Genomic DNA, 25,336 nt, shown 5'->3' with positions numbered 1-25,336 from the left:
GGAGCGGGGCAGTGGTGGAGGCGGAAGTGACGATGGAACACGGTCCGCGCCCCCCCATTGGCGGTGCTGCCGGTGCCCCGCCAACGCCGGCCCGCCAACGCCGCCCCGCTGAGCACGACTCACGGTCGCCATTGTTCCGGGCAGCTCTGCCCTACCCTGCCACGGCCTGAAGGGTGACTCGGCCTGCGGGTGTACGGAGATCGTGACTGTGGGTTTGCACGTTTCTGTAATACCCAGAGACAGGGAGGCTTCATCCTCGAAATTTCTCTGCTTTGTTACAGATTACTACAGAATAATCACCACTAGCCAAGTGTACTACTGCAAAATTCACCACTAGCAAGTGTACCTATTGATGCCTGCTCTCAGCTGCCTGCAAGCAGTTGGTGCCTGCAAGTTGAGGCCTGTAACATTTAGTGGTAAGAGAAGCATTCCATTATACCTTACATGGTCCTGGTGTACCCACTTGTGTATACCTGGAAGTCTCAAAGGGGGGAATATGATACAAGGAAATGATCACCTGCTTTGCAACTTATTTACTCATAGCAGCTTCTAATGATTTCTGAATATTGCTTATTAATCCTGCTTGCCCTGACTGTTCTGTGGAAGCTTACCAAGGACTACAGTGTTCATCAAAGCAAAGCAGTTTTCTGTGGAAACTTACCAAGAATTAATATGTTCGGCGAAAGTAAGAGACATGTCCTTGGAAAGCAGATGCGCTCTAACATATTGAGTCTTTGTAGACTATCTATGGACAGTAGAAACTAATAAGCTAGTGTTTTTAGATAGGTTAGAAGTGGTAAACTGGTTGGAACTACTCTTGTTGTTCAAGAAATTGGCCAAGAGAATCTGTGTGTGCTCTGAGGAAAAGTACAAGGTGAGAAAGACTACGAGCCTTCCTCCAAAAGACCCTCAAAGACGCCCCCCAGGAGGCAATGTGCAGACGCAAAGATAACATAAACTGCTGACACCAGTGTTTTGAACTAACCCAGCCTTACTCATGCATATGTATGTTTGTGTTATGTAACCCAATGAATATGTATATCCACACTCTCTTCTGTTAAAATGTGCTGTTGGTGTGCAAGCTTTGTGGAGAAATCCCCTTGCACCCCAGCGCTGGAGTAAACATACCTGCTTTATAACTCTCTGAGTTGTAGAGTTTGTTTCTGCACATCAAATATTAAAAAATTCTTTTACCAAACAATGTTTAACTTTGTATTTAACAGGGCCTGAGCCATTAAAGTGTACAGAGAAGATAGCCTAACCTTGAGAATAGATACATCCTGGCAGAAATGCTCAAACAAGGCGGATAAGAAGGAACAGCTTGGCCAGACAACAGAGTTGGGAAACATCCAAGGAGAAGCAATTGTCCTCAAAGACTTGTGACCATAAAAGGGAAAAAGGAGTAGGGGGCTAACTCCCCAAACGACCACCGATGACCACCCGAGACCCCCGTGCATGTGTAGTGTAGTTTTGCAATGCCAGCTTTATATAAACATAGTAGACAGGCGGAAAGGTGGAGGCTTCTTGGAAAATTGTATGAATATTCATGTCTTTTAAGGTACATAAAAGATGAACTTTTGTTTTAGTGTATGCATCTTAGGTGGAGTGATCCCCCATCCATCCAGCGCTGCAATAAAGAATGCCTGCCTTCTAAAACTTCAAACTAAGAGGGTTCTTTTGAGACTGGATTTACAGTAAGACTGGTTCCCAGGCTCACGGTTTCCAGGCTGGCAGCCATTTTCTCTGCTGGTGTTCTTCAACAGACATTGTCTTCTCTTCAGTCATTTTCCCTTTCTAGCCAGGTCACCTTTTTGGCTGCTCACATCAAGCTCCCTACAGCCCTGCCTTGCCTTGCCCACAGCCTGACTGACCAGCCCAGCCTCAGCCTGGCCATCCCAAGGCTGTGTCTAGTACTTTAAAACTCAGTTGCCATTCTCTAGAAAACCAACCAACCAAGCTTATACTTCAATAACACATCATCCAGCATTAGCTAAAGGCAGCTTAAGGATTTTAAAAGTAATCAGCTTTACTGCTTTGCTAGACCGCTAGCTTCAATATATAGTCTATTTCATGAATTGCAATTACATTCAAAGCTAACTGAAGTGTGGGAACATTACACTATTACTAATTATTTTTAATATTTTAAATTTCCTAAATGCATGTATTTTGGACTATGTATCTCATAAAGAAACTTGATCTGTTAGCAGGAGAAATGATCCTTATTCATAGATCTGTTTGCAGGAATAATTACTGCAGTTGTGAATGAATTAATTAAATCCTTTGAAAAGGCCTTGTTATATTCAAAATAATACAAAATTTGACATTTACATGGTGAGACAAAAGTATATGTCAACCAATATGTAACTGAAACAAAGAAATTAACAGTCAGAATCCAATGTAACTGTTAAGCAGATATTCTTTATTAGCAACACTGGGGTCGCCCTGGGGATTCTCCACCATAAGGGCTCCCAAGAACTAGCAAGGGACATCAGTTTACATACAAATCATACATATTCATCAGATTTCCTGGAAAGGGGTGTCTTACGATGATGAGTTCCCGGAATTCATTTACATATTCTGAGCATGCGTGGTAAAAATAGGGTGAGGGTCTTTGGTGGTCGAGGGAAGAAGTACGTGATCTTCTTCACGGTGTCTGCTCTTTCCAGGGCATGCGCTGTGAGGTGAAGTCCAGGTGTCTTCTTCCTAAATCGGTGAGGTCACCCTCCCTAGATTGTATCTCTGTGTCATTTTGTTCAAATTCCCCTTATCTTAGTTTGCCCAAGTGCCCATTGAAGGCTGCAATCAGTGAGTTATATAGGGAGCGTTTTACTTTTGTCTAGACAGACAAAGAGGCCTAGGGAAAACAGTTGAGGAGTCCCTGGGAAACAAACACAAGCAAAACTTTCATGCATCACAGTGATGTTCACTGTTGAGTGAATTTCTTCGTTTCAATATATAAATGTCTATATTAAAAGCTTCCTAGACAAATCTTGAGGGAAATCAGATTCAATCCATTTTAACCGGGAAGTTCATTTTCTAAAAATGAAGCTTTGTTGTTACTCTTTTAGTTTTTTTTTTTCTGCTTTTCTATTTCATGACTGGTGTCATATATATATACATATATATATTAAAAAAAAGCACCGATGACTACATGTGTAGCTGTGTTGCCCTCAGTGAATTATTGCCTGCTCATGTTCATTGGTCGGTTTCATAGAAAATGGCTTGCATGCAGAAAGGCTGACACATTAAACGGGCTGTTGATTTCCCCTCTGCAAGAGTCATCCCAGTGCTAGCAGCACCCAACACCTCAAACTGAACCCTATGTATTTTGTGACTTTACCCTCCAAGCTTTGGGGACAGCACTGATGTTTATAAAAGCCCTCTACCTGGCTCAGGCCAAGCCCTATCTTGATGAGCCCTTGCGGCCCCAAAAGGCCTGGAAACACTGGTGCAGTCTGTTTGCCTTGTGCTCCGTGCCAGGGGCCACACAGCTTTCACCTCGGAAACCTCTGCCAAGGCAGCAGGGTCTCCAGGACAGGATTTGCAGCAGTTTGTGTTTCTCGGCCGAACTTGCACAGAAAAGCCTAGGGCAGCCCTGCCAAAAGCAGTCATTTGGCTGCAGAGTGCTGTCACAAGAGGTCACACAGATACCTGCGTTGGGCTTGATGCGGCAATAAAAGGCATTTCTGGCCACATCAGCCTCTCCTGGGACCACATGACCTTGCCAGCAGCGCCACACCCATTCACAGCGTTGAATCCTCCGCGGAGGGTAACACAGAGCACACCGCCCCGCTACCCCGATCCCTCCGCGCACCCTGAGCCCCATCACGCCGGGTCAGCGAGGGCGGGCCAGCCGAGTGGGCGGGGACGAGCGAAAAAGACAGGCGAAACTACCAATCGCGAGGTGGATCCGGCAGGCCGTGATCTGTCGACCCAATGAGCGCCGCGGGGGGCGTGGCCTCCGGAGGAATCGCGAGGCGACGGGCGCGCGCGGAGACAGCCACCATGGCTGACGAGATCAGTCGGGCGCAGGCTGCCCGTCCCGGCGGCGACACCATCTTCGGGAAGATCATCCGCAAGGAGATCCCCGCCAGTATAATCTATGAGGACGAGCAGGTGCGGGCGGTACGCGGCGGCCCCTCGCTCGCAGCCGCCCGGGTCGGGGGGTGCCGCTGAAGCGCTCGGGAGCGCGGCGGGGCGGGCGGGCGGGACGGACGGGGCCTCTCCACACCCTCCTGCAGTGTCCCTAGAGAATCGGTCTCCTTCGGTGCGCGGCCCGGCTCGGCGGGTGCCTGAGCGGGTGCAGGGCGGGTGCAGGGCTGCAGGTGCTGCTTGGCCCCAGCTCCGCTGTGTCACCGGCCTGTGTATGGAGGAGGGCCGCTGGCGCTCACGCAGCCGGCGGCGGCCGCTGGCATTCGCCGTGTCGCAGCCTTACGGCACTGCAGGCTATGCGGACTGTACTGCGAGGGACGGGGGCTCTCGCTCCTGGTGTAGGAGGGTGGTCGTGAAACTTTCGATGAACGACCAGCAGGCAGTCTCCTTGTGGATTCCGGGACACCGTAAACTAGCTGCTTTCGCACGCCAGAAATGCAGGTCTTGATGTGCCTCTCAATAGCATCATGGAGATAATACAGCTGTGCCTGCCACGCTTTGGTTATGAACCTCTGAGAGGGATTATTAAAGAATTATAGAGAATTACAGCATTTTCTGCTCTTCACAAAAGTCGAACTGGTCATACCGCAGGCTGCAAAAATCGGTTTCTGTGGTGAGGTGGAACTGATAGCATTCAGTGATGCTGGTACACCACAGCATGCTAGGAGCTAAGTGAAGTTGTTAGTTTATGAAAAAATGCAACTGTTATCTCGAAGATGTAAACTAAACTAATATCCAGTATTATAAAGTATATAAAGCTTTTTTTTTTAAAATTGAAATACTGAACGTTAACAGGGGGTTTTGCTTTTGAAATAAGGGATTATCTGCAGTGTAGACTCACTGAAGATGCTGTTTGTCTGATTTGTGAGCTTAAAAATTATGCATAGCTTGGAACAGTGTTTTCTTAATAGATACACAAATGTTGCAGCTGCCATCTACTTTCGAGAATACTGGAAATTTTCAGTGTTTTCCGAAAATCATGTTTATGTTGAAGCGTGAGGGGGTGTGTCCTTTCTTTATCCGGGTCAAAGCTGGTGGAGGTTTTTCCTCGGCTGTTAATGGCTACAGCCGTGTAACCTGAGCACTGTGCTTGATTGAGAATTAGCCACTGACTTTGATAAGCGACTTGAGAGCATATAACCTACCCTGACTGCCATTAGTGCACAGTATTTTCTGGAAGAGTAATTACCTGAAGGATCTCAGTTGATTTTTACTTTAAACTACACAGAAATGTAGAACTGCTTTTAGAATTTAGTTGATTATAGTGGATGATCTTTAATGCATTTTGTTGACCCTATGAAGGCCTCTTTAGAGGTGGCTGGAAATGTTACAAGGAGAAATGTAAGGAAGGCTTTTAATCACCAACTGACGTGCAGAGAAAAGGAGATACTAAAAAGTAGAAAGTCTCTGGAATTAAGCCTTATCACTGTTGTTTTAGTTTAAAGTTGCTGACATGAAGCTTGATTTCCCATGCACTCATGGACTTTCTGTGATTGTGCTTTTGTTCGATAACACTTCTGGTCTGCGTCCCATAGAAAATTACTTGCTACTGGTCTTCTGCTCATTAAATTCTTTGACTCAGTTTGGCCATTTACATTCTGCCTCTGTGTGGACCACACAGGATAGAAAAACTGCTTACAAAATGATCAACTCAAAGTAAGATTTATTTACCTAGGTGCAAATTAGTTTTATTCATCCATTCTTTGCTTACGACCCTTCTCTGGAAGAAACAAGCAGTTCATCAGAGCTTTAAAACTGGGCATTATCTTCTCAAAGCTGGTTTAAGAAAGACAGGTTGGAGGTATACAAGATAAGGCATTGTAATGTAAGTAATGTAAGTTCAGGTTTTTCACCACCTTTGCGCGTGGCAAAAGCCACAGTTCCTCTCAGGAGAATCAAAAAGCAGCATAGTCACATAGAAAATTCACTTTATTGATTCAGAAATAACTGAAAGCATCTAGGAAATATATATTTTGAAGAATACATCTTTATAAGTATGCACTCTTTGTGGCATAATTCAACCAGTTTCTGATTGATAGTAATTTTGGTAATTGCATAAAATTAGTTGGGAGTCAACTACTTACTACAGAGTGTTGTTCATATTTCAAAAGTGATGCCTTTTCCTCAATTTGAGAATGGCTGAAGTAGAGCCAGCCTTAATACATTATTTTGAAATAGTCTTTTTCTGAAATACGTGGTGCTATTGAGAACAGAAATGTAGTATGGCCTCAATCACATAACTTCAGGTTCTTTGAAATTGCCTTGTTATCATTGACCAAGACAATATTCAGACATAACTGAAAGATGATTAGCAACAGTTTGGCATTTTTTTTATTAAACAGGGTGCTAACAGAAAAGCAAACTACGCATAAATGTACTTTTTACAGGCATGCATGCCATCAGCTCTGTTAGTTGTTATGTATATGTGGAAATAATAAATCATGAACCTAGTTGCATATTAACTTGCTGAGAAGACTATAGCTTTTAAATAATATTTAACACAAAATAGTAATTCTTTTTCTTCATACCAACCGGTCTTGGTAAGTAGATGTTTTGTGTTTAGAAATTAGAGGACTTGGAATAATACATCACTCAAGAAAGATCAGTATCTCTGCTTATGTTCGGGGTATCTGATAATCTGCTTAAGTGTGTATTTAGTGGGGTATATTGATTTACTTAAACGTTTACCTTACCTGAAGCAAATTATGTTTGCTCTTCCTCCAGTGCCTTGCGTTCCATGATATTTCACCGCAAGCTCCAACACATTTCCTAGTGATTCCTAAGAAACCAATTGTCAGGTTATCTGAAGCGGAAGATTCTGATGAATCTGTAAGTACTCTAGAAACGTTCTGTACACCAAACTGTACCTCTAATTCTTCATAATTTACTAGACTCTCCCCCTTTTCCTCTTGACATTTCAAAGAGGTACTTTTCCAGTACTATAATCCTTTTTGTCTAGCTTAGACTGGGAATTGAGTTAAGGTTTTCCAGTAAAAGTAGTGATATAAAGCAAAGTGTATTTCTGGGATGTGTATTTGTAGTGCAAAATGAATTGTTATTTTGGAGTACACTCTCAATGTCTGTTTTCTTGGTTTACAGGCAGTAGTACTTACTCTAATAGGGGCTTGGGGTTTTTGGCAGGTCAGAGATTAAGAAAGGGAAAGTTAGCTGAGAGATGCCAAATATTTCATTTGTAACTATAAACTTCAAGTTCAAATATTTTGTAAACCTTTACATGATAAGGTAAAGTTTCTTTTCCACCAGAATTATATATGTTGCCTGAAGAAGTAATGGGGACTTTAAAAACCATGAGATAAATTTAGCTTCTGTGACACTTCTTAGTGTGTTACTGTCTAGCTTGAAAAAAATCTATAGCTCTTTTTTTGCCCTATTTTGTGTATAGTCAGTCTTTATACCTTTTCTTGGAAAGTGTCAGTTGCAGGCAGACAACAATTTGAAGAATAGTGACTGAGTTTCTAAGAATGAGTTTACTGGCTTATCTGAATAGTTCTCTGCTCTCATTCTTTTCCTTCCTGCCCTCTTCCCTTTTTGTGTGTTTTCTGTTTTGTTTGTTTGTTGTTTATTTTTTCTCCTCCAGCTTCTTGGGCATTTAATGATTGTTGGCAAGAAGTGTGCTGCTAACCTGGGCCTGACCAATGGATTCCGGATGGTTGTGAATGAAGGGCCTGAGGGTGGGCAGTCTGTCTATCACGTACATCTCCATGTTCTGGGTGGTCGTCAGTTGGGCTGGCCTCCTGGCTAAGATTTTCACACCGCAAGACTTAACTGCATGCATACAAATTACCACCAAATAGATTTAATATGTTGCCCATCAATCTAGCCACTGTTAATGTATTTTTTTTTAATGTGTGTCTACAAAGAATAATAAATGGTCTGAACAACATTCGCACAATAAAGATTTTAGCATGTGGGAATCGTCTCTGTCTGGTGTGCCTTACTGATGGAAACAATTCTGCAAATTAAAATATTTTTAAGTATGTAGCATGTTTCAGTCTGCTCTTAACAATCTTTTGTAGAGAGTGATTCCCTGAGGTATTTGAAACCTGAAGGTGCAACTGCTTAGCAGTCTTTCATGTCTTTTGTGAAGAAAGCATCTAAGCTTTTTGAATGTGGTATGTAAATATTCATAAAGCCAATGGAGGCTGCTGCTAAAACTTTTTTTAATAAGTGTTATATGAGAAATTCCAAACATGCCATGCAAGGGCTGTGTCAGTACAGTGTGGTGTGCTGGAAACATACAGCTCCTGTTGGAACCCTCTGCCAATGGCTGCTTTATAAAGCCGGATCTTTCTGATGAGGAGGGGTAAAACAAGCAGCTGTGATAGTTCCATAGCACACTGGTATTTACTTCTATGTTGTGATTTTGATGGAATTGAGGCATTGAAATGAAAATACTGAACTGTGTCTGTAGGGCCTTGTAAGATGCTCAAGACATTTCATCTTGGCACATAAGCAGCATGATGTAGTATGTATACACTTTAGATTCCAGATTTTATTGGGCAGACTTTGTCCTTCAGTGGATAGTGGTTTATGTTGCTGCATACAGCAGCATAAACATTGTTCAGGAAAATTCCTTGTCTTGGAAGATTTGATGACAGCGTTGCGTGAAGTTAAGGGTTACGGATGTGTCTGCCAGAAAATATAAAGCAACTCTTCTTTTTCTTAAAATTAAGAAGTCCGAGATAACCATTTTTTATGATGGAAGATAGTTGGAAGCCTTTAGGCAGATGCCTGAAGGAAAACTGGAGTATTTGTGAGCACCACTTCTCCAGAGTGCAATTTTAACAACAAAGGTGTTAGAGAAAGAAATATGGGAGTGTAGAAAGTAGACTGGTAAAGGCTGTGAATTGTGATTTCTATTCAGATAAAAACTTGTAAGTTTGCTAAAGGCATTTGAATTAATTTAACTTAGAGTATTCTGTAAGTACTTCTGAAGGTTCTGAACCTTCAGAGTGTTTACCCTAAGACATGACTTCAACTGCAAAATCAGCTAGCGCTTCTGAAGGCAGCTGGCATATAGCTGAGTTGGGAAGAAGAATGTGATCCTGTAGTGGTAGCCTGACAGCTGTTTTCCTGGATGTCCTGCGCAGAAGTGAAGAAGGTGGCCACCCAACCCCCAGAGGTATGGTGTCCCTGAGCAGACAGCTGAATGTGCATCACAAGAAAGTTATCACTAGCAGAATCGGTGGGGCTATAGTAAAGGTTTATGGCTGGGAAGGCTGCTATTGGAACCAGTTCATGAAGGACACAAGGATATTGAGTTTAACCAATGGCACCCAAATGTGGGAAAGGGCATGTGATGCATGCATAATTTCGTGCTTCTAATTTCTGTTCTATGTGTATGCTTTATACCAACATTGGCATTTGTGAATTCATGACCCATGAAGCTAATTGCATCACTGCTGAAGCCTGTGTGAAAGTAACACAGTAAAGCTTTTGTTGCTTTACTTGGAGTGTGACTTGCAGATGTATGTGTTTCAGGAAGGTAAGAAGAATTCCAAGTGAAGGCAGAACCATGGAGTTGTGCAAAGGTAGTGTGGCAGGTGCATCCGCCCAGTGAAAACAGAGCTTCCTGGCTGTTGAAACGTGGCAGCTTTTGGCTGTCTTTGTTTTCAGGGTCTCGCGGTAGCTGAGACCTTTGACCAATGGGAGCCGCTATTGACTACAGGTCAGATTCGGCCTGGGTATAAACGGAGTCCCCTGGGGGAGCCATTTTGAGCTCGTCCCCTGGAGCTGCACGCTGCGGTCAGGACTCTCCCCTTGGGTCAGGACGCTGCCCAAGGAAACTCCTCGAGGTGCCTTGGGTTGGGACGCTGCCCTGAGCAGGTCCTCGAGGTTGAGAGTCCTCATTTTCCAGGTGAGTGATAGCGCGTTCTGGGTTGTCGTTAAGCCCTAGGTAGTGAGGTTTTGTTTACGTTTTGGGTTCTTGTTAAACCCACGAAGTGAAGTTTGCGTTTGGGGTTTCCGTTGAACCCCTGGGGTGTGAGGTTTTGTTTACGTTTTGGGTTCTCGTTAAACCCACGAAGTGAAGTTTGCGTTTGGGGTTTCTGTTAAACCCCTGGGGTGTGGGGTTTTGTAAAGTCTTTGGGGTTATTGTTAAACCCTAGAAAGTTATTCTGTCCTCCTCTTGCGGACATCCGGATCTGTAATACACGGAGGGCTGATTGGTGGTTAAAAAAAAAATACATTTATTTATTTTTTTAATTGGTAGTGGGTTGCTTATTTAGAAGCCTCCGTAACAGGTAGCCAGGAGGTGAGCTTGCTAAGCAGTTTAGTTGTGCTTCAGTTTCAGATGAGTGTTCTCCAGTACCTTGAAAACCAAAGACCAATGCTCGAATGAGTAGTAGTACTGAGCTCAAGACACCTGTCAGACAATCACGACCACAATGTGGGAAAGATATAATTGAAAGAAAAGTTTATTTTCCCTAATTTGTGGCTCTTAAGATACCATTGAACTGTCAGGAAATGGGAGAACTGGGTATTAGTTGCCCTCTTCTAGTTCCTAAAAGCACCCGTCAGTTTGTTGCTAAAAGGTAGACTTCAGACTCCTTGCCATCAGTTTCCTTCCACTTTAGTTGCAGTCTGTTACTTCTGTGGCTAGGTAATCAGCTCTGGTACAGCTGCTCTGTCCTGTAATTTGTAAGACTGGTTATGAAGTAAGATATGTTAACTGCATCACAGGGAGACAGGAAACTTCATCTTAGATGTTAAAAAAAAAAGGGAGATGGTGTCGCGGATGAAAGTATTGACACGGTAATATTTAGTAAGAAATCTAGGTTTATTAATAACTAACAGCAATTTATTATTATAAAATAATTCAGAAATACTAAAAGAAAGAAAAGCGACTTATTCAGATTCTAAAATGACAAGATTCACACTAACTTACTTAACGGTACCTTTATATACACATGCATGCACATAACAAAATGGACAAACATACAGAAACAAAGGTGTTTAGATTCAGTAGAATGAACACAGAACGGACATACACACACAGACACAAGGGTACGTACCCCCCCCCCCCCCCCACAGTAAAGAGAAGCTAGCTCAAAGAAAATTTCCCTCTCGAGTTTAGAGCAAATACTCACAATGCCTTGGCATTCCTCAACGGGCGATAATTGAGACTCGAGCGGGGGACTTCGCCCTGGCCTTCCGTCTGGAGCAAACAACACCTTAAGGGTTTGGTACCTGAGAGGCGTCCCAGCTCAGGGGAGATGCTGGTCACAGGCCCGCTGCGATCCAGGAGAGCTCAAAGGGTCTCCCTGGTGGTCGCCATTTATAGGGTCCAAGATAATTAACTTTTGTCAGATACCTTCTGGTGCCTTCCAGCAGTTACAAAAGAATTTGATTAATGTGCAACTCTGTTATTGTTCCCATTTGACCACATCCCAGGCACAGGTGTGCCAGGCCCTTAGGAGTTGATGGGCTGTTATAGCTGTTTCCGAGCAATCGGGAGGGGCAGGAGCCAGGCTTGTTAACGTTATCAGTCCTTAGTGGAATCGCACCTAGCACCAAGCAGCCCAACAAAGAGGGGCGGGGGGGGGGGTGGGGTGGGTGGTAAGAATTGCACCACCACAGATGGGTATGGGAAAATAGGGTTATCCCTCATAGCCCTTTAACTGTACATTACTGACAGATCTGAGAAACCCACTGGAAGATGTCTTGGTCTCTTCTATTTCTCCAAATACTCAAATGCAGTTAGATGGCGAAAGTCTCTAAGTAACCTGTCTTTATTTAATCTTCATGGGCAGAAGGTGGAAGTGTTTTACCTGAAGTAGGTAGAAGCTGATGTATGGTCTGAAATTGAATTGCTGTAGTGTTTGTGTCCAGTTAACTGGATGATTGAACTAGGCAACATCTATTGTTATGTCGATGTAAATTCCCTGTATCTGGAAGGTACTCCTGTTTTTCAGAGGTAGGGATGGAGTGGGGAATGTGTTGGGAAGTAATAGAGGGAGTTTTGAAGAAGCTAGATATGGTTTATAAATTCAGGAAGACTAGATTATTAGTGTTTTAGTGGTCTCTGGTGGAATTTATGTCTCATCTTGCAGGTAATACCACTGTTACATAGTTTCAAATCAAAGACAACATATGGACATTAAGCAATAATCCACTGAAAAAGAGCTTGGCATGGAAAACTACTGGTAGAGAAAGCTTACGTATCACGTGTTTATGATACAATTTTTAAGGATTTAAAAAACAGTAATGAAGAGATATGAATACTTCAGTATTTTAGTTTGTATCGGAACTCTTCTTTCAAAGTGAATTTGGCTGTGTTTTAGTTTGTGGTTTTGGAGTGGCCTTGGGCTGTGTGGATTGGATTCTTCTTGAATGAACTGGAAGATGCATGCCAGGATGGATTACATACACTCCAGTCATGAACAGGCTTTTGGTCTGTGTATCCAGACCAGAGCTTGACAAAAGAACAAAATGAAAAATGCCGGTCTATGTAGTAGGGGTGTTATCTCACATTAGCTTTACAGATTGACTCTTACTGATCTGTACTGCTTGCTAATGTAGTTTTTCTAGTAAAGGTGACGTCCATGGGAATGGCAATAAAGGTATGAAAAAGAGGCAGAGCTTACACAGTAAGTACAATGTGAAACTCAGAAGATCATGGACTGAGAAGGACTTGGATTTTGTGAGGGGATCACATATAGAGGGTGAGCTTGGTCTGAAAATACTTAGTTGTCCTGAGGACAATTGAAAAATGCAGAGAGTAAACCGACCACTTTAAAGGACGTGTCTCCAGTTTACAGAGCATCACACAACACTCACACATTCAAGAGAGTGAATGTCAAGTTTATTATTATTACTCAGCTTGAAGTGATGGTTATACTAGCAAGAGCATGGTTATGTTCAAGCCCTCTGTGTGTTTAGGTTTTGTTTGATTCTGCTGCATGTTCTTTAAGAATTAAACTAGGTGAAAATGTGGTTTCCCTCAGGAATGAATGGCAGGGATGTTTGAAAGAGCCATGGAAGACTTTGAAGGGTCCACGCTAGTGCCAGGTTGCTGTGGAGCTACAAGAGAATTCCTTTTTCTTTAAAGCCAGTGACTGTACTTAGACTGTTTTGGTTCTGGGATTTAAAATGATGCAGAGACCCATGTAACCCTCTGATGAGTGTCCGAGAGAGAGAGTTAAACTACACATGTGACATTTATGTCAAGTTTTTTAATATGTCAGTCACTGAGTTTGAACTAACACCTCCTAGGTATGAAATTATGTATTCTTTTAGGTATTAAGTTGTCTGGTCCTGTTGAGCCAAGCTGCGTGTAGCCACGCAGTTCTCGAAAATCCCATGTCGTGGTCTGAGCTCAGAGGGCAGTTGAGCATCATGCAGATGCTCACTCACCCTTTCTCCCTCAGGAATTGGAAGGAGAAGATAAAGCAAAAGGCTCAGGAATGAAGATAAGGACAGGGAGGGATGGCTTACCCATTACAGTCATGGGCGAAAGATAGACTTAGGGGAAGAACATAAATTTAATTCAGACACTAACAACAACACCGCTTAACAGAGTAGGACAGTGAGAAGCATTACCACATCTTAAAAACACCTTCCCCCTGCCACCCCTCCCTCCTTCCCGGGGCTCAGCTTTGTTCCTGATTTCTCTACCTCCTTTCCCCCGGCGATGCAGGGGGCAGGGGATAGGGGGGTTTACAGTGAGTTCTGCCACTTCTTCCTTGGGATGGGGGGAGAACTTGCCTTCTTTCCCTGCTTCAGTATGGTTCCCCTCTCATGGGAGACAGTCCATGAACTTTCTCCGATGTGAGTCCTTCCCACAGGCCACAACCATTCCTGTGCTGCTCCAGCGTGGGTCACCCCTGTGTGTTGCTGTCCTCCTAGCACCAAACTACAACAGCAGGGGTTTCTTCCCACAGAGTCCCATCCTTCTTTGGGTGCAGTCACCTGCTCTAGAGTGGGGCCCTTCATGGGCTGCAGGTGAGCATCTGCTCCACCAGTGACCTCCATGGGTGGCAGGAGCACAGCCTGCCCTCTCACTGTGGGCTGCAGGGGAGTGTCTGCTCTGGCGCGCCCCCTTCCCTTCCTCCTCTTCTCTTCCACTGACCTCTGTGTTTGCACAGGTGTCCTTGTCACAATTGCCACCACTCCTCCCAGATTCCCCTTCTTAAATACTTTATTGCAGAGGCACAGGCACCGTTGATAATTGGCCTAGTGTTGGCCAGAGGCAGGTTCAACTTGGAGCTGGGGGAGCTTTCGAGTAGCTTCTCACAGGGGGCCACTGCTGTAGCCCCCTCCCCTGCTACCAAAAACCCCGCCACACACACAAACCCAGCACATCCCATGACAGTAACTGTTGCAGATTTGGACAAGCCATCCTGACTTAGGCTACTTTCTCCTTTTTGTTTGTTATTTTCATGTATGTTGGAACTCATTTCTGTGGACCAGACTAAATTTCTTTCAAGAGCACTGTGTTAATATTTTATCTGATTATGGCTGTATTTGCTATGGATTTAAATACAGGGTTCTTTATTCATTCTGTCTGTTTCTTCTCCAGTTACTGCATAAAAGAACAGCCATGGCAACAATGTCCTTTAGGTTTTAACAGACAGGGAACGTCTTTAATAAACTTGGTAGAATGTAATCTTGTTTTATTGTTATTGCCATTTGCAAATTTCTGTCCTCTTAGAAAACTGTAATAGCGTACTCTAGCCAATTCATAGCTGAGCTTGAAGAAATGGGAAGAATCAAAAGCTGGGCTGATACTGTTGGGCAGAGCTGTCTGCAGGGTTGGCCACTAGGTGTATGCCCTATACCAGTCATGAACGAGTTGAAAAGGAGATGTGGGCTTTATTTGACTGTAATGTGCTTACACCTGACACTTGGGCTGGTTACAGGGCTGCCAGGTGGAAAAAAACTTGTATCTAAGCCTAAAATGCCATCTTTTGTGTAGAAATTGAAGGGGGGTGGTGGTTTAAGGAGACTGCTTTAATGACTGGGATAGGAATATGACTCTTCAGTGATAGGAAACCTGTGAAAGATCTGGGGATCCAGCCCCTTTGAGGGGGAAGTTTCAAGAGAGCAAATATTTTTTTGTCTGAGAAACGGAAGGTTCTTGAGAGAAAAAGCATCTAGAGGTTCCACAGTGAAGAAGTTACCTCTTCTCAATTTGTGGTAAAAGTGAAAAAGAACTGGCAATCCTGCATGCGAAGGGTGAAAAATGTATTAGCCTCATGGATGTTCTGTGTGTTGGAAACCCAGCAACACCTGTAAAGATGTTACTGAGTAGATGTGAGCTTGGTGAACTTGGTCTTGCTAAACTTTGTCAAAACATAGCCTTAGAGGAGAGAATGCCCTGAAGATTCAGGAAGGGTAAAGGGACAGTAAGTGAGACTGGAGCTGTAGTTTCTGACCCCTTTGTCAGGAATGATTTGTACTGTTTGTTTGGCTGAAGGTTAAGTACCAGTCAATCTTTTATAACAGAAATTTCAATGACAGAGGAGACTCTCAGCTGAGAATAACTGTACTCCAAAATGATCATTGTAGTGGTAGCTGTGCTTCTGTCAAGTTTTGTCAATATAAAAATTCTGTTACTGTGAAGAAGACAGCAAATTCTCTAGAAACTTGATAAAACATCATATTGATAGTGTATGTTGGTTGAAAGATGAAAACTGGATGTGGAAACCCCCCACCCTACTATCTCGTAATAGGGAGGAGGGAGAGTGTTTTGCCTTGCTTATGGCTTCTATTTTGTTTAAAGCTGTCAGGGGTCTTGGAGTTGTATCCTCTTGCAAAACAGGAACAGTTCTATCAGTTCATTAGTAAAATGTACATCTGTACTGCAGGTACTTTTTTTTTTTTTTTCTTCTCCAAGAGTAGCCAGTCCCTAAATGCTGTTTTACATAAGCAAGGAGGTATGATCAGTGTTTGAGACCACAGCAGCTAACACTGAAGCAGCTAGTTGGAGCTACAGTGTTTTAGTCTCTTACAAGGTCATTTACCCTTGCAGAGTTGAAATAATGCTATTTATCCCTATGCTTCTATTTCATTTTTATAATAAGATGTAGACTACGAGGTGTGTGGTGTGGGTGGATAACAATTCCAGAAGCTTCATTTCAGGAGAGAAATATCTGTGGGGAAAAGGAAAGGGAGAGGTGATGGAAAAAGAAACAGAGTAAATTGAATGTGGTGATGCTGCAGTGAAAATCTGTGCCTGTTTATGTTGTGTTAGGGCAGGAAGGGGGATATTGTCATGAAAGGCACCTTCTGCTTTCTTGTGTGGCACTGAGAGCGTCTGTATTCCCTGCATTCTCTCTGGGTCCTTTGCTCAGTGCACAGGTGTAGAAACCTGGAGGTGAAGTTGCATAGTTCTAGAGAGTGGTTGTTCCTCTCTGATTCAGGTCCATGCTAGGACCTGTCTCTGTCAAATAACCCAGTGCAAGCCAAGGGAGGCTCAGCGCCTTGATTTGTGTCAGAGCTCATCCAGCTGTCTGTAAAATTTCTGTACTCTTGCACAGAGGTGAGGTTCCAATAAGCTGTGGTGACAAACCTAACATCACAGTACTTACATAGGTCTTCCTTTCTGTAATCTGTCAATTGGAATGCATTCAGTGATTAGGTTGCAAATGACACTGCTTCTTATTGATAGTGTTCATTCTTTTTCTTTACAATAATTTCTGCAAAAGGATTTAACAATTTTTAGTCCAAAAACTTTACCCCATAACTTGCACCTGGATCTCACTTTGGTAAGAACACTTGGTTTTACACTTGATGGAATTAATCAGCTTGTCACCACCTTTTTTGTTGTTAGAAAAACCTCATTTGATTGTTAATATTGTGCCTTTTTATCATTTAACAGCTCAGCAGTGTCCACAAAATTGCTTCCACTTTTATTCACAGTAGAGCAAACAACATGCATTTGCTTTTCCAGCTGTGACATAGAGACATTCAAGTTTTGAATCAAAAGATGTGAAGTAAGTGGGAGACATGGTACAGTTCACTTTTCACTCTGAGACACCTCTCTGGATTGCATCTTGGTCTCCCTGGAGACTCCAGTTATCTTTAAGTCGTAAGCCAGCTTAGGGCCTTCCTCTGTTATTTTCGTGCAAACAAAATGGAATTTGAGCTTTGTGTCGAAACAAGATGCATCGTGACTGTAGTCCAGGGGTTAGGATACTTATTTATATCCAGTGAAGCTTAGCTTAGCAAATTGTGAAAAACACTGTCATCCTTGGTCCCAGAAGAGATGTTGAACACCAGCATGAGGGTCAGGCTGATGTGACCGTTTTGCAGAGGAAGCTGGGAGCAACGGGAAGGTAGAATTGTATTCCTGTACTTTAAATTCAAGTCCTCTGTCCCATGGTAAAGGCATATGGGATATGATATGCTGACTACTTTAAATGCAAAGTATAGGATGCAAGGGTAGACATTTTGTAATAATTAGAATTTTCCTTCAGACAGCTTTTCTTAATTTAAAGAAGAAAAAATAATTCTGACTGTGTTTTATGAATGTCCTGATCTTGTTGAGAGGTGGGGGGTGTATAAAGTATGCTGTAAGAAGGCTTACCACACTCACCCTCTTTGAAAAATGTGGGTAAACATGTAGCTTTCTGGAGATAACTGGGTAAAAGAAATGGGTTCCTTACACATTTAAGCACTTGAAGGGCAAGTGTGGTGTTCGGTCTGGGTTTTTCGGACATGGGTGAGTTATGTATCTGTGTCGTCATTAGTATTGTTCTCTTCAGAGTGGAATGAGAGACTATGTGTTACAGAAGCCATCTGCATAATTAGAAGAATGTGCTTTCTATTGCAAAGAAATAAAAAATTATGTTTATGAAACTGAGACCTTTATATGGGTACATTTGCCTTTATAAGAGGTTTTGGTTTAGACTGTATTTATGATTAGTAGTAGCACTTCTTCATCAGTATGTTAAGAAAGTGATTTCCTGAGTTCGTTCCCAGGTGTTACTGCAGGAAAAGAGAAAGTGTGCAGCAGAACAATGACCCTTGTCTTCAGAAGAATGGACTTCAGCTTCTTGAGTGAGCTTGTAGATGCCCATGGGAGGCAGCTGTGAAGAATAAAGAGGCCCAAGACAGATTGGCCCAAGACTGGAAAGAATAGCCTCTGTCAGGCGTAGAAAGTGTTTGTTTTAAAGTTCACAGACTGAGGGGATGTGGCAGGAGGTCCACATGGCTGAATGGAGAGCTCTGACTGAACTCAAGTGCAGAAGGCACCTGTGCATAGGTGGAAGTGGATGGGCTAGATGCAGGAAATAAACATTGCTCAGATGGAGTAGAAGATCCAAGCTCAGCTGGAACTGAAATTTGTGATGGATGAGAAGGTCTGCAAGGGCTGTTACAGCTGCCTAAGTGGCAAGAGCGAATTAGGGAACATGCAGACCTGCTAAAGAATGGGGTGGTGGGCCTAGTGACAAAGGAAGTAGAAAAGGCTGAGTTACTCAACAGCTTTTTTGCTCTTTCTTTACTGGCAAGGTCTGCTGTCAGGTACCCTAGATCTGTGTGCCTAGAGGCTAAGTCTGGGCCATGGTAAAGCAAGATTGAGTTAGGGACTTCTTAAGCAATCTAGACTTATTCAGAATGTTATAAGTAAATTCTCAAATTGATGTGAGACAGGGCCAATAAAAATTCCAATTGTTTATTTAGCAAGCTGCAACAAGCAAAACAGCGCTGGGCGGCCAGGGAGTTCAACTCTGCCAGCGGCGCGCACTTCGGAAGTTTTTCGCCTTGCTTATGTGTTACAAAGTGATGTATATTAATGAGACTCTCATACATATTCATAATCTATCCCCGCCTACCCCCGCTTCGTATTTTAATGAGGTTTCCTCCTACTTGCGTCTGCGCAGTAAACTTCAACAGTTCTGGGCGGTGGTCGCAGTCCTGAGTAGTGGTCGCAGAGATGAAGTATCTCCTCTTCCTCGCCGTTGAACTTTTCACCCCAAGGTTCTGCGCAGTCTCCGTAGTTCTCTGACATGTCTCTGCGTGCCTCTTGTCTCTACATGTCTCTGTTAAAGCTCTGATAAGGACGCACCACTATGTCTTCTACCTACCCCCTACACAGCCTTGATTTATTATGTTAGTTCAGCTAAGCGCTTGCTGTTAGTCGGTTAGTTTTATACAATGTAGCAGTATTAGCTTTACATAGCTCATGTGGTAATTTACTTCTCCATTGTTTTTAACTGAATTTGATGAACAAATAGTTTACTATCTATCACACAGAAATTCATGGGACTGAGTGGGATGCAGCCAGTGCTGCTGAGGGAACTAGTCAGTGTCATTGCAGAGCCTCTCTCTGTCATGTTCAAAAAGGCAAGATGACTGAGTGAAGTACATTATGACTGGAAAAAGGCAAGCATCACAGCTATCCTGAAGAAAGATAAGGTAGATTTGGGGAATGTCAAGCCAGCCAGCCTAATCGAAGTCCCCAGGAGGATTGTGGAGCCAGTCTGCCTAGAAGCTATTTCCAGACACATCAGGAGAAGGTGATCAGGAACAGCAAACACAGATTTACCTGGGCAAGTTGTGCCTGACCAACCTGATTGCCTTGTACAATGGTGTGATTAGCAGTGTGGGTGTGGGGAGAGCAAAACGTTTGACACAGCCTCTTTGTATCCAAAGTGGAGAAATGTGCACTGGGTTGGCAGGTTACCAGGTGAGCGGAAAACTGACTGGTTTCAGTGGGCTCGAAGAGTAGGAGTTCAGATGGTTAGTTAGGCATGGCATTCCTCAGGGGTTTATATTAGGGATGCTAAAATTTAATGTCTTCATCAGCTACCTAGAAAATGGGAGGAATACATCCTTAGGAAGTCCTCAGATGACACCAAACTGAGAAGGTGAATGACTGATGAGCTGAAGGTCAGGGCTGATATTCAGAGGCACTTCAGCAGGTTGGAGAAGCGGACCGATGGGGACCTTTTGAAGTTCAATAGTCAGGCGCAGAGTTCTACACTTGGAAGGGATCAGCATCATGCAACAGGTACACTGGGGACTGAATGGCTAGAAAGCTGCTTTGCAAATCAGTATCTGCGAATTTTGGTGGACAAAAAGTTGAGCAAAAATCAGCAGCGTGCCCTTGCAGCAATGAAGGCCAAGCCCACCTCGGGCAGCATTAACAGCATCTTAATTGAGGGAATTCGATAATCCCCTCAATTCAGCACTTGTGAGATGGCATTTGGAGGGCTGTGTGCAGTTTTAGGCTCACCAGTACAGGAAAGATGCGGACATACTGGAGACAGTCTAGTGGTGGGCCTCTGAGATGGAGGCTGGAGCCCTTGATATACAAAGAGAGTCTGAGAAACTGGGTTGTTTTGTCTTGAAGAAGGGATGGCTTGGCAGGACCTTTCAAGTTTCTGTTTTCAGCTATCTAATGGGTGGTCGTAGAGAAGACAGGCTCCTGGAGGTGCAGACGGAAAGAGTGAGAAGCAATGGGCTGATGTTGCAGCAGGAGAAATTCTGAATAGATATTAAAAAAGAAATCTTCGGAGTGAGGAAGGTCAAATTCTGGAGCAGGCTGTGTCTTCATCCTTGGAGATGCTCAAAGCTTGACTTGATAAGGCCCTGAGCAATGTGAATCTGACTTCAAAGTGGGCTCTTGTCTGAGCAGGAAAGTGAACTAGTCAGTCTTCCAACATTGTTTCGTGGTTCCATTAACAGCAGCATAAATGTCTTCAAAGAAGATTCAAAATGAAGTGATGAAAACAACAAGAAAACCACAAGGCAAAAAAGCAAAAAACCAAAATTGCAGAATGGAAATAAAAAGCATGTGAGAGAGAAGAGTCAGCTGTATTTGAAATCCTGTAATTTTGAAAGTATAAATTTGCATTTATAAGACTTCATATGTTTGTATAGAATTTATGACGTGTCTTACTCCTTTTGTTTCGAGAGTGGGAGAAATGCCATATTAAGTGGCTCATTGTTATCCACAATTAATTAGAAATCAGTGACTGGAAACTATTAATCAGAATGTGGAATGCATTTCTTTTGAACACCAGAGGAAAAGAAATGGAACAAAAAAGAATCAAAGCTGTTATGAACAGACTGAATCTTTTGTCTTGAAAAATGCATGATTGTTTCTTGCTTTACAGGACATAAGTAGTAAGAGAAGTGTGGATAATGTCCCCTTCCCTCTTTTCAGCCCCTGATGGACTGCAGCTGTTTTGGGATGTCAGTCAGCCACTGTTAATCCCTGCGTGAACTCAGACAATAGTGCAATTTTCAACCTTGTTACCTGGAAATGAGTGCTCTCTCATTTTCTCAGCTGAAAGACCTTGATATGTGAAACTATGCTGACACTGATAAAGTTGTCAGGCTCAGATAATTAGTGATGGTGACTGAAAAACCAAAAACCAAACCTAAAATGGTGCAACTTCTTGTCTATCTAAAATTTTCATTTTATAAAAGATTTTTAGAGTTGTGTGAGGTGGTGCCCATCTCAGATGCTTGCTTGGTTTAAAATGTATGTGTAAAATGTACATGTTACTTGACTTAAAAAGTGAAGCAGAATATAATATATATGAGTTCTTGTTTGGCTTTATACAGTAATGTCTGGACTTTTGGATTTTGCTATCCAAACAGCTGATTACTGTTTGGATAGCAAGAGGCCAGTTCTGCGCTGCCTGCCAGATTGCCCGCATTGAAAAGAACCTCAACATTTCTGCTGCCAAGTCAGGTCAAAATTTCTGGCTGACAAGAGAAGCAGATCTTGGAAGAAAAGGTTTTGGTCAGATTTATGTGTTTGAGTTTTAAGATCTTCTGTCTGGCTTTCTTGTTTTTTTTCCCAGCCTTTGTTGTTTTACATAGTTGCATAGACTTAAATATTATGACATCAAAATGGTAAAATTTTTATAGGAAAAAATGAGTGAATGGCTACATGTGGGTAGATTCTTGGGTAGGTTTTTTTCACAATACTTTTATAATAAACTTCTATAAAATATGCATGATGAAGTGTCAGCACGTATACTTAATTTGACTGTTAAAAGATAGAAAGCGGATGAATTTGATGTTTTATTAATGATAAGCTGTCTGGGAGTGGTTACAGCCAAACAAAAAGCTTTTCTGTTAGTATTGGAGTCTGAAGCTCCAACCCGTAAACTTCAGGCTGAATCTTAGTTCTCTTGTGTATTCTTGAATCTAGACTATTTAGAAAAGTTAGCTCCTATTTTGTTTATATTTAGGAGAAAGGGGAAACAAAGGTGTACACATCATGTAAATATACTTGCCAATATTGTAAATTGTGCTGCAAAGATTTACAAAGTTAATTTGGTTAGTTGGTATTGTGATGTAATCAAACAGGAAAAATTATTATTTCCTCTGTCACCTGGATTTTTCTGTCTTTGAACTTCTAATTCAGGAAGCTGTGTAGTTTACCTGGATTAAGGAATTGAAAAATGACAGTATTTGGTGGGTGCAGCTGTTTAAAATTTTCTTCACTGTCCTGAAGGAACTGATCTGTGGCAGTTCCCTGGCTAATCTAGACATTGTGGCCAGCCATTAAAATTCTTCTGTTCTTGCCCCAAACAGAATAAGTTATTGCTGGCTAGCACTACATTTTTTACGATGATCATTGTGATCAGTCTGAACTTTCTTGCAGTTCCTATTTTGAGAAACACTGGGATAGATTTAAAAACAAAATAACTTTTAATCAGTCTTTCACAAGGAAATATTTTATTAGTTGTTTATCTTAAGCTGCTAAAACTTATGAAATGAACTGGATCTGATGTGTTTCAAAGGTAATGTGACAAAATGAGGTAAAAAAGTAGTAATACATTATAAAGAATGAATGCACTGTAAATGGAACAGTTTGTAACCGAACAAAATGGGATAAGAAAGACTAGGACAATCACAGCTCTAATAATTATGTGGTGTAATGAAAAAGAAGGTGGTGAATTTCAAGACAGATAATGGGATGATGGGAAATTGAGATTGAGCGATAGGAGATTAAATAAATATGGTTTACTGAACTTGAATTCCAGTCCAGATGTTAGAGTATTGCAGTAAGTATAATTTTTATGTATATTTTATTGAAGTATTTTTCAAAGGCACTTAACAAATTTTGGCCTTTGACACACTGGTTTCAGTGGGAACCACATTCAGCTCTCCTTGAGCAGAATTCCTGGTGTCCTGTTTGACTACACCATGGCATATTGAAACATAAAATTCTTGTGATAGTGAAAAACATATTGGTACCCAGTGAAAAACATACAGGTACCCAATGAAGGACATCTGATTCTAGTGTGTGTTCTATAATTGAAATAATGTGTACTTTGTAAGCGGGTAAAATGAAAAATGCCACACTCAAGTATCCACGGTGAAATGTCCTTGTCTCTTTGTTACAAATCATCATGCTGTATTTTCAGTGAAAGAATCATCCCTTAAAACAGCAGATAATTTTTCTGAGCATTTTCCTAAATGTACTTCCTAGGGCGGACCACTTGAGGGCAGCGTAATACTATTGTTAAATTCTGCCTCTGGTGTTTCAGCCGGGGCCTTGAGTGTCTTGACTTTTCACTTCATTGTAACACAATGTGAATAGTAATATCAAAGGTAAAAAGTAAGTGATTCAGCTTTTTAAATGGCCTCTTCTCTGATGCACAAAATTTCTTGTTTGCAGAACAGCATGCATCAGTTCAGCATGGTTAATATGGATAGATAGCCTTTTTCAGGGTTTTAGCTTTTAATTAGTTTGAGGCAACCTTAAGAACTGCTGTGTGATAGTTCAGAAAAAAATCTTGCTGGTGTCCTCGTGCACGGTGCATTGATTGTCCTTGAGAATTTATTGCATACACTGTGTTTATATGAACTTGATGTCTTCTGGAGGGTCCTTTCCAAGAATTATCAATGTAAGTGCTAACCAAAATTATAGTTTCATGTTTTAGAGGTGGAATGTGTAAAAAAACTTATCTTCACATCTAATAAATCATCACTGCAGGCACATAAAACATAGGTGGTTACATAACACTTTCCTGTAGAAATGCTGCCATTGCTGTCTCATTATTTAGGCAAGTACTGGATTATTGCAGTGTATCATTACATTTTTAAGACTGTATTCAGAACATTCATAGGGAAAGAGTCATAAAAAATATCTGAGTAATAACTAGAAGTAGACTAACAACCACTTAACTGTAGTTTTCTTCTTAACTGTAATTATATATATCAACGTAATCTTTCTTTCAGAAACGCTTTGGATTTATGCACAGTATTATAAAAACTCCTACTGAATAATGCTGTCAGTCACTTAACATTGATCAAGTTTTTTCAAATCACTCTTTAGATGGAGGGTTGCATTTCAATCAGGAGGAGCATTAAAGTATAAAATGAGGGACTGAATGCCACTGAATCTCATTGGCTCTTTTAATGGCTTGGTTTCCCTCCCTCCCTGTAATGGGCTGCTGGTATCTGATTTACTAGCTCCTTCCATACGTTTTGGATTAAACTGCTGGTGGTGCCATGCATGCCTCAGAACCTTACTGAAACAGGAACAAATCCTGTGTATTTCATGGGCAAACACTTCAATTAACTGAGGGAAGAAATAATTCAATTTATAGTATCTGCTAAACAGTGATGATTGTATGCAAAGGTTTTGGGCTACAAGGATTGAACAAGAAAGCTGCTGTGTGAAAACAGTTTTGGTTTTGAGAGAGAATGAGAAAGTGAAAACAAATAAATATTGTAGCCTAAAGCAGGAATAGGAATATGAATCTAGAACCAGATAAGAGTCAGGTTTGACTAGAATTCTTGTTATTTTGCCAAGGTTTAGTAACTCAAGTAAGCAGAGACTATTTTATCCCGTAAGAAGTCCCATTGTCTTGGGAAACTACAGCTTAGAGTAAAAAGGACCATATTCTGGCTCTCTTCTTCTGAAGTTTCACTATAAAGAATTAACTTTCTGAGATCTAAATGATAAAAAATTGTTCCCTGAACTCTGTGCTGCATGGGCTGGGCCTTAACTTCTGCGAACAGGAAGAACATCTGCTTGAATACAGTCAGATCCTGTCTGTGACTATTGTGACTATTAGTGATGATCCCTTGCTACCTACCTACCTGTTGCTGGCCAGTGAAGTTTTGGAGTTGTCAGTCTGCTTTTCTCAGTAAGTTTCATGTTCACATTGAGATTTGCAAGTATGGGGCAGCTTGCAAGATGAGGTCCTTGAGTTGTATATTCTTCTAAGCAGATGTTTGTTTGCCA

The 25,336-nt window shown here is 42.0% G+C and overlaps 1 protein-coding gene and 1 long non-coding RNA gene across 2 annotated transcripts; both read left to right on the top strand.

The window, feature by feature from the left end:
• The first annotated feature begins 71 nt into the window (after positions 1-71).
• LOC141938147 (uncharacterized) lies at positions 72-3,148 on the top strand. The gene is made up of 2 exons (XR_012627181.1): positions 72-416; positions 1,224-3,148. It is a non-coding gene; the product is annotated as an uncharacterized LOC141938147 (long non-coding RNA).
• An 806-nt stretch (positions 3,149-3,954) lies between these two features.
• On the top strand, positions 3,955-8,087 carry HINT1 (histidine triad nucleotide binding protein 1). Its single transcript, XM_074856416.1, has 3 exons — positions 3,955-4,116; positions 6,877-6,981; positions 7,751-8,087. Exons 1-3 carry the CDS (start codon positions 4,006-4,008, stop codon positions 7,913-7,915), a joined length of 381 nt encoding a protein of 126 aa, XP_074712517.1. The 5' UTR covers positions 3,955-4,005; the 3' UTR covers positions 7,916-8,087.
• Positions 8,088-25,336: the final 17,249 nt, after the last annotated feature.

This window comes from Strix uralensis, chromosome Z (genome assembly GCF_047716275.1).
Source record: "Strix uralensis isolate ZFMK-TIS-50842 chromosome Z, bStrUra1, whole genome shotgun sequence".
NCBI classification, from domain to species: domain Eukaryota; kingdom Metazoa; phylum Chordata; class Aves; order Strigiformes; family Strigidae; genus Strix; species Strix uralensis.
Note: the sequence above shows the minus strand (reverse complement) of the source record. Positions and strands in the feature narration are given on the sequence as shown.

What these genes read in the sequence shown, in the direction of transcription:
- HINT1 (XM_074856416.1), top strand. Translation starts at nt 4,006, where the DNA reads ATGGCTGACGAGATCAGTCGGGCGCAGGCTGCCCGTCCCGGCGGCGAC. An exon ending in TAATCTATGAGGACGAGCAG is followed by an intron (nt 4,117 to 6,876) that starts GTGCGGGCGGTA and finishes CTCTTCCTCCAG; the next exon opens with TGCCTTGCGTTCCATGATAT. An exon ending in CGGAAGATTCTGATGAATCT is followed by an intron (nt 6,982 to 7,750) that starts GTAAGTACTCTA and finishes TTTCTCCTCCAG; the next exon opens with CTTCTTGGGCATTTAATGAT.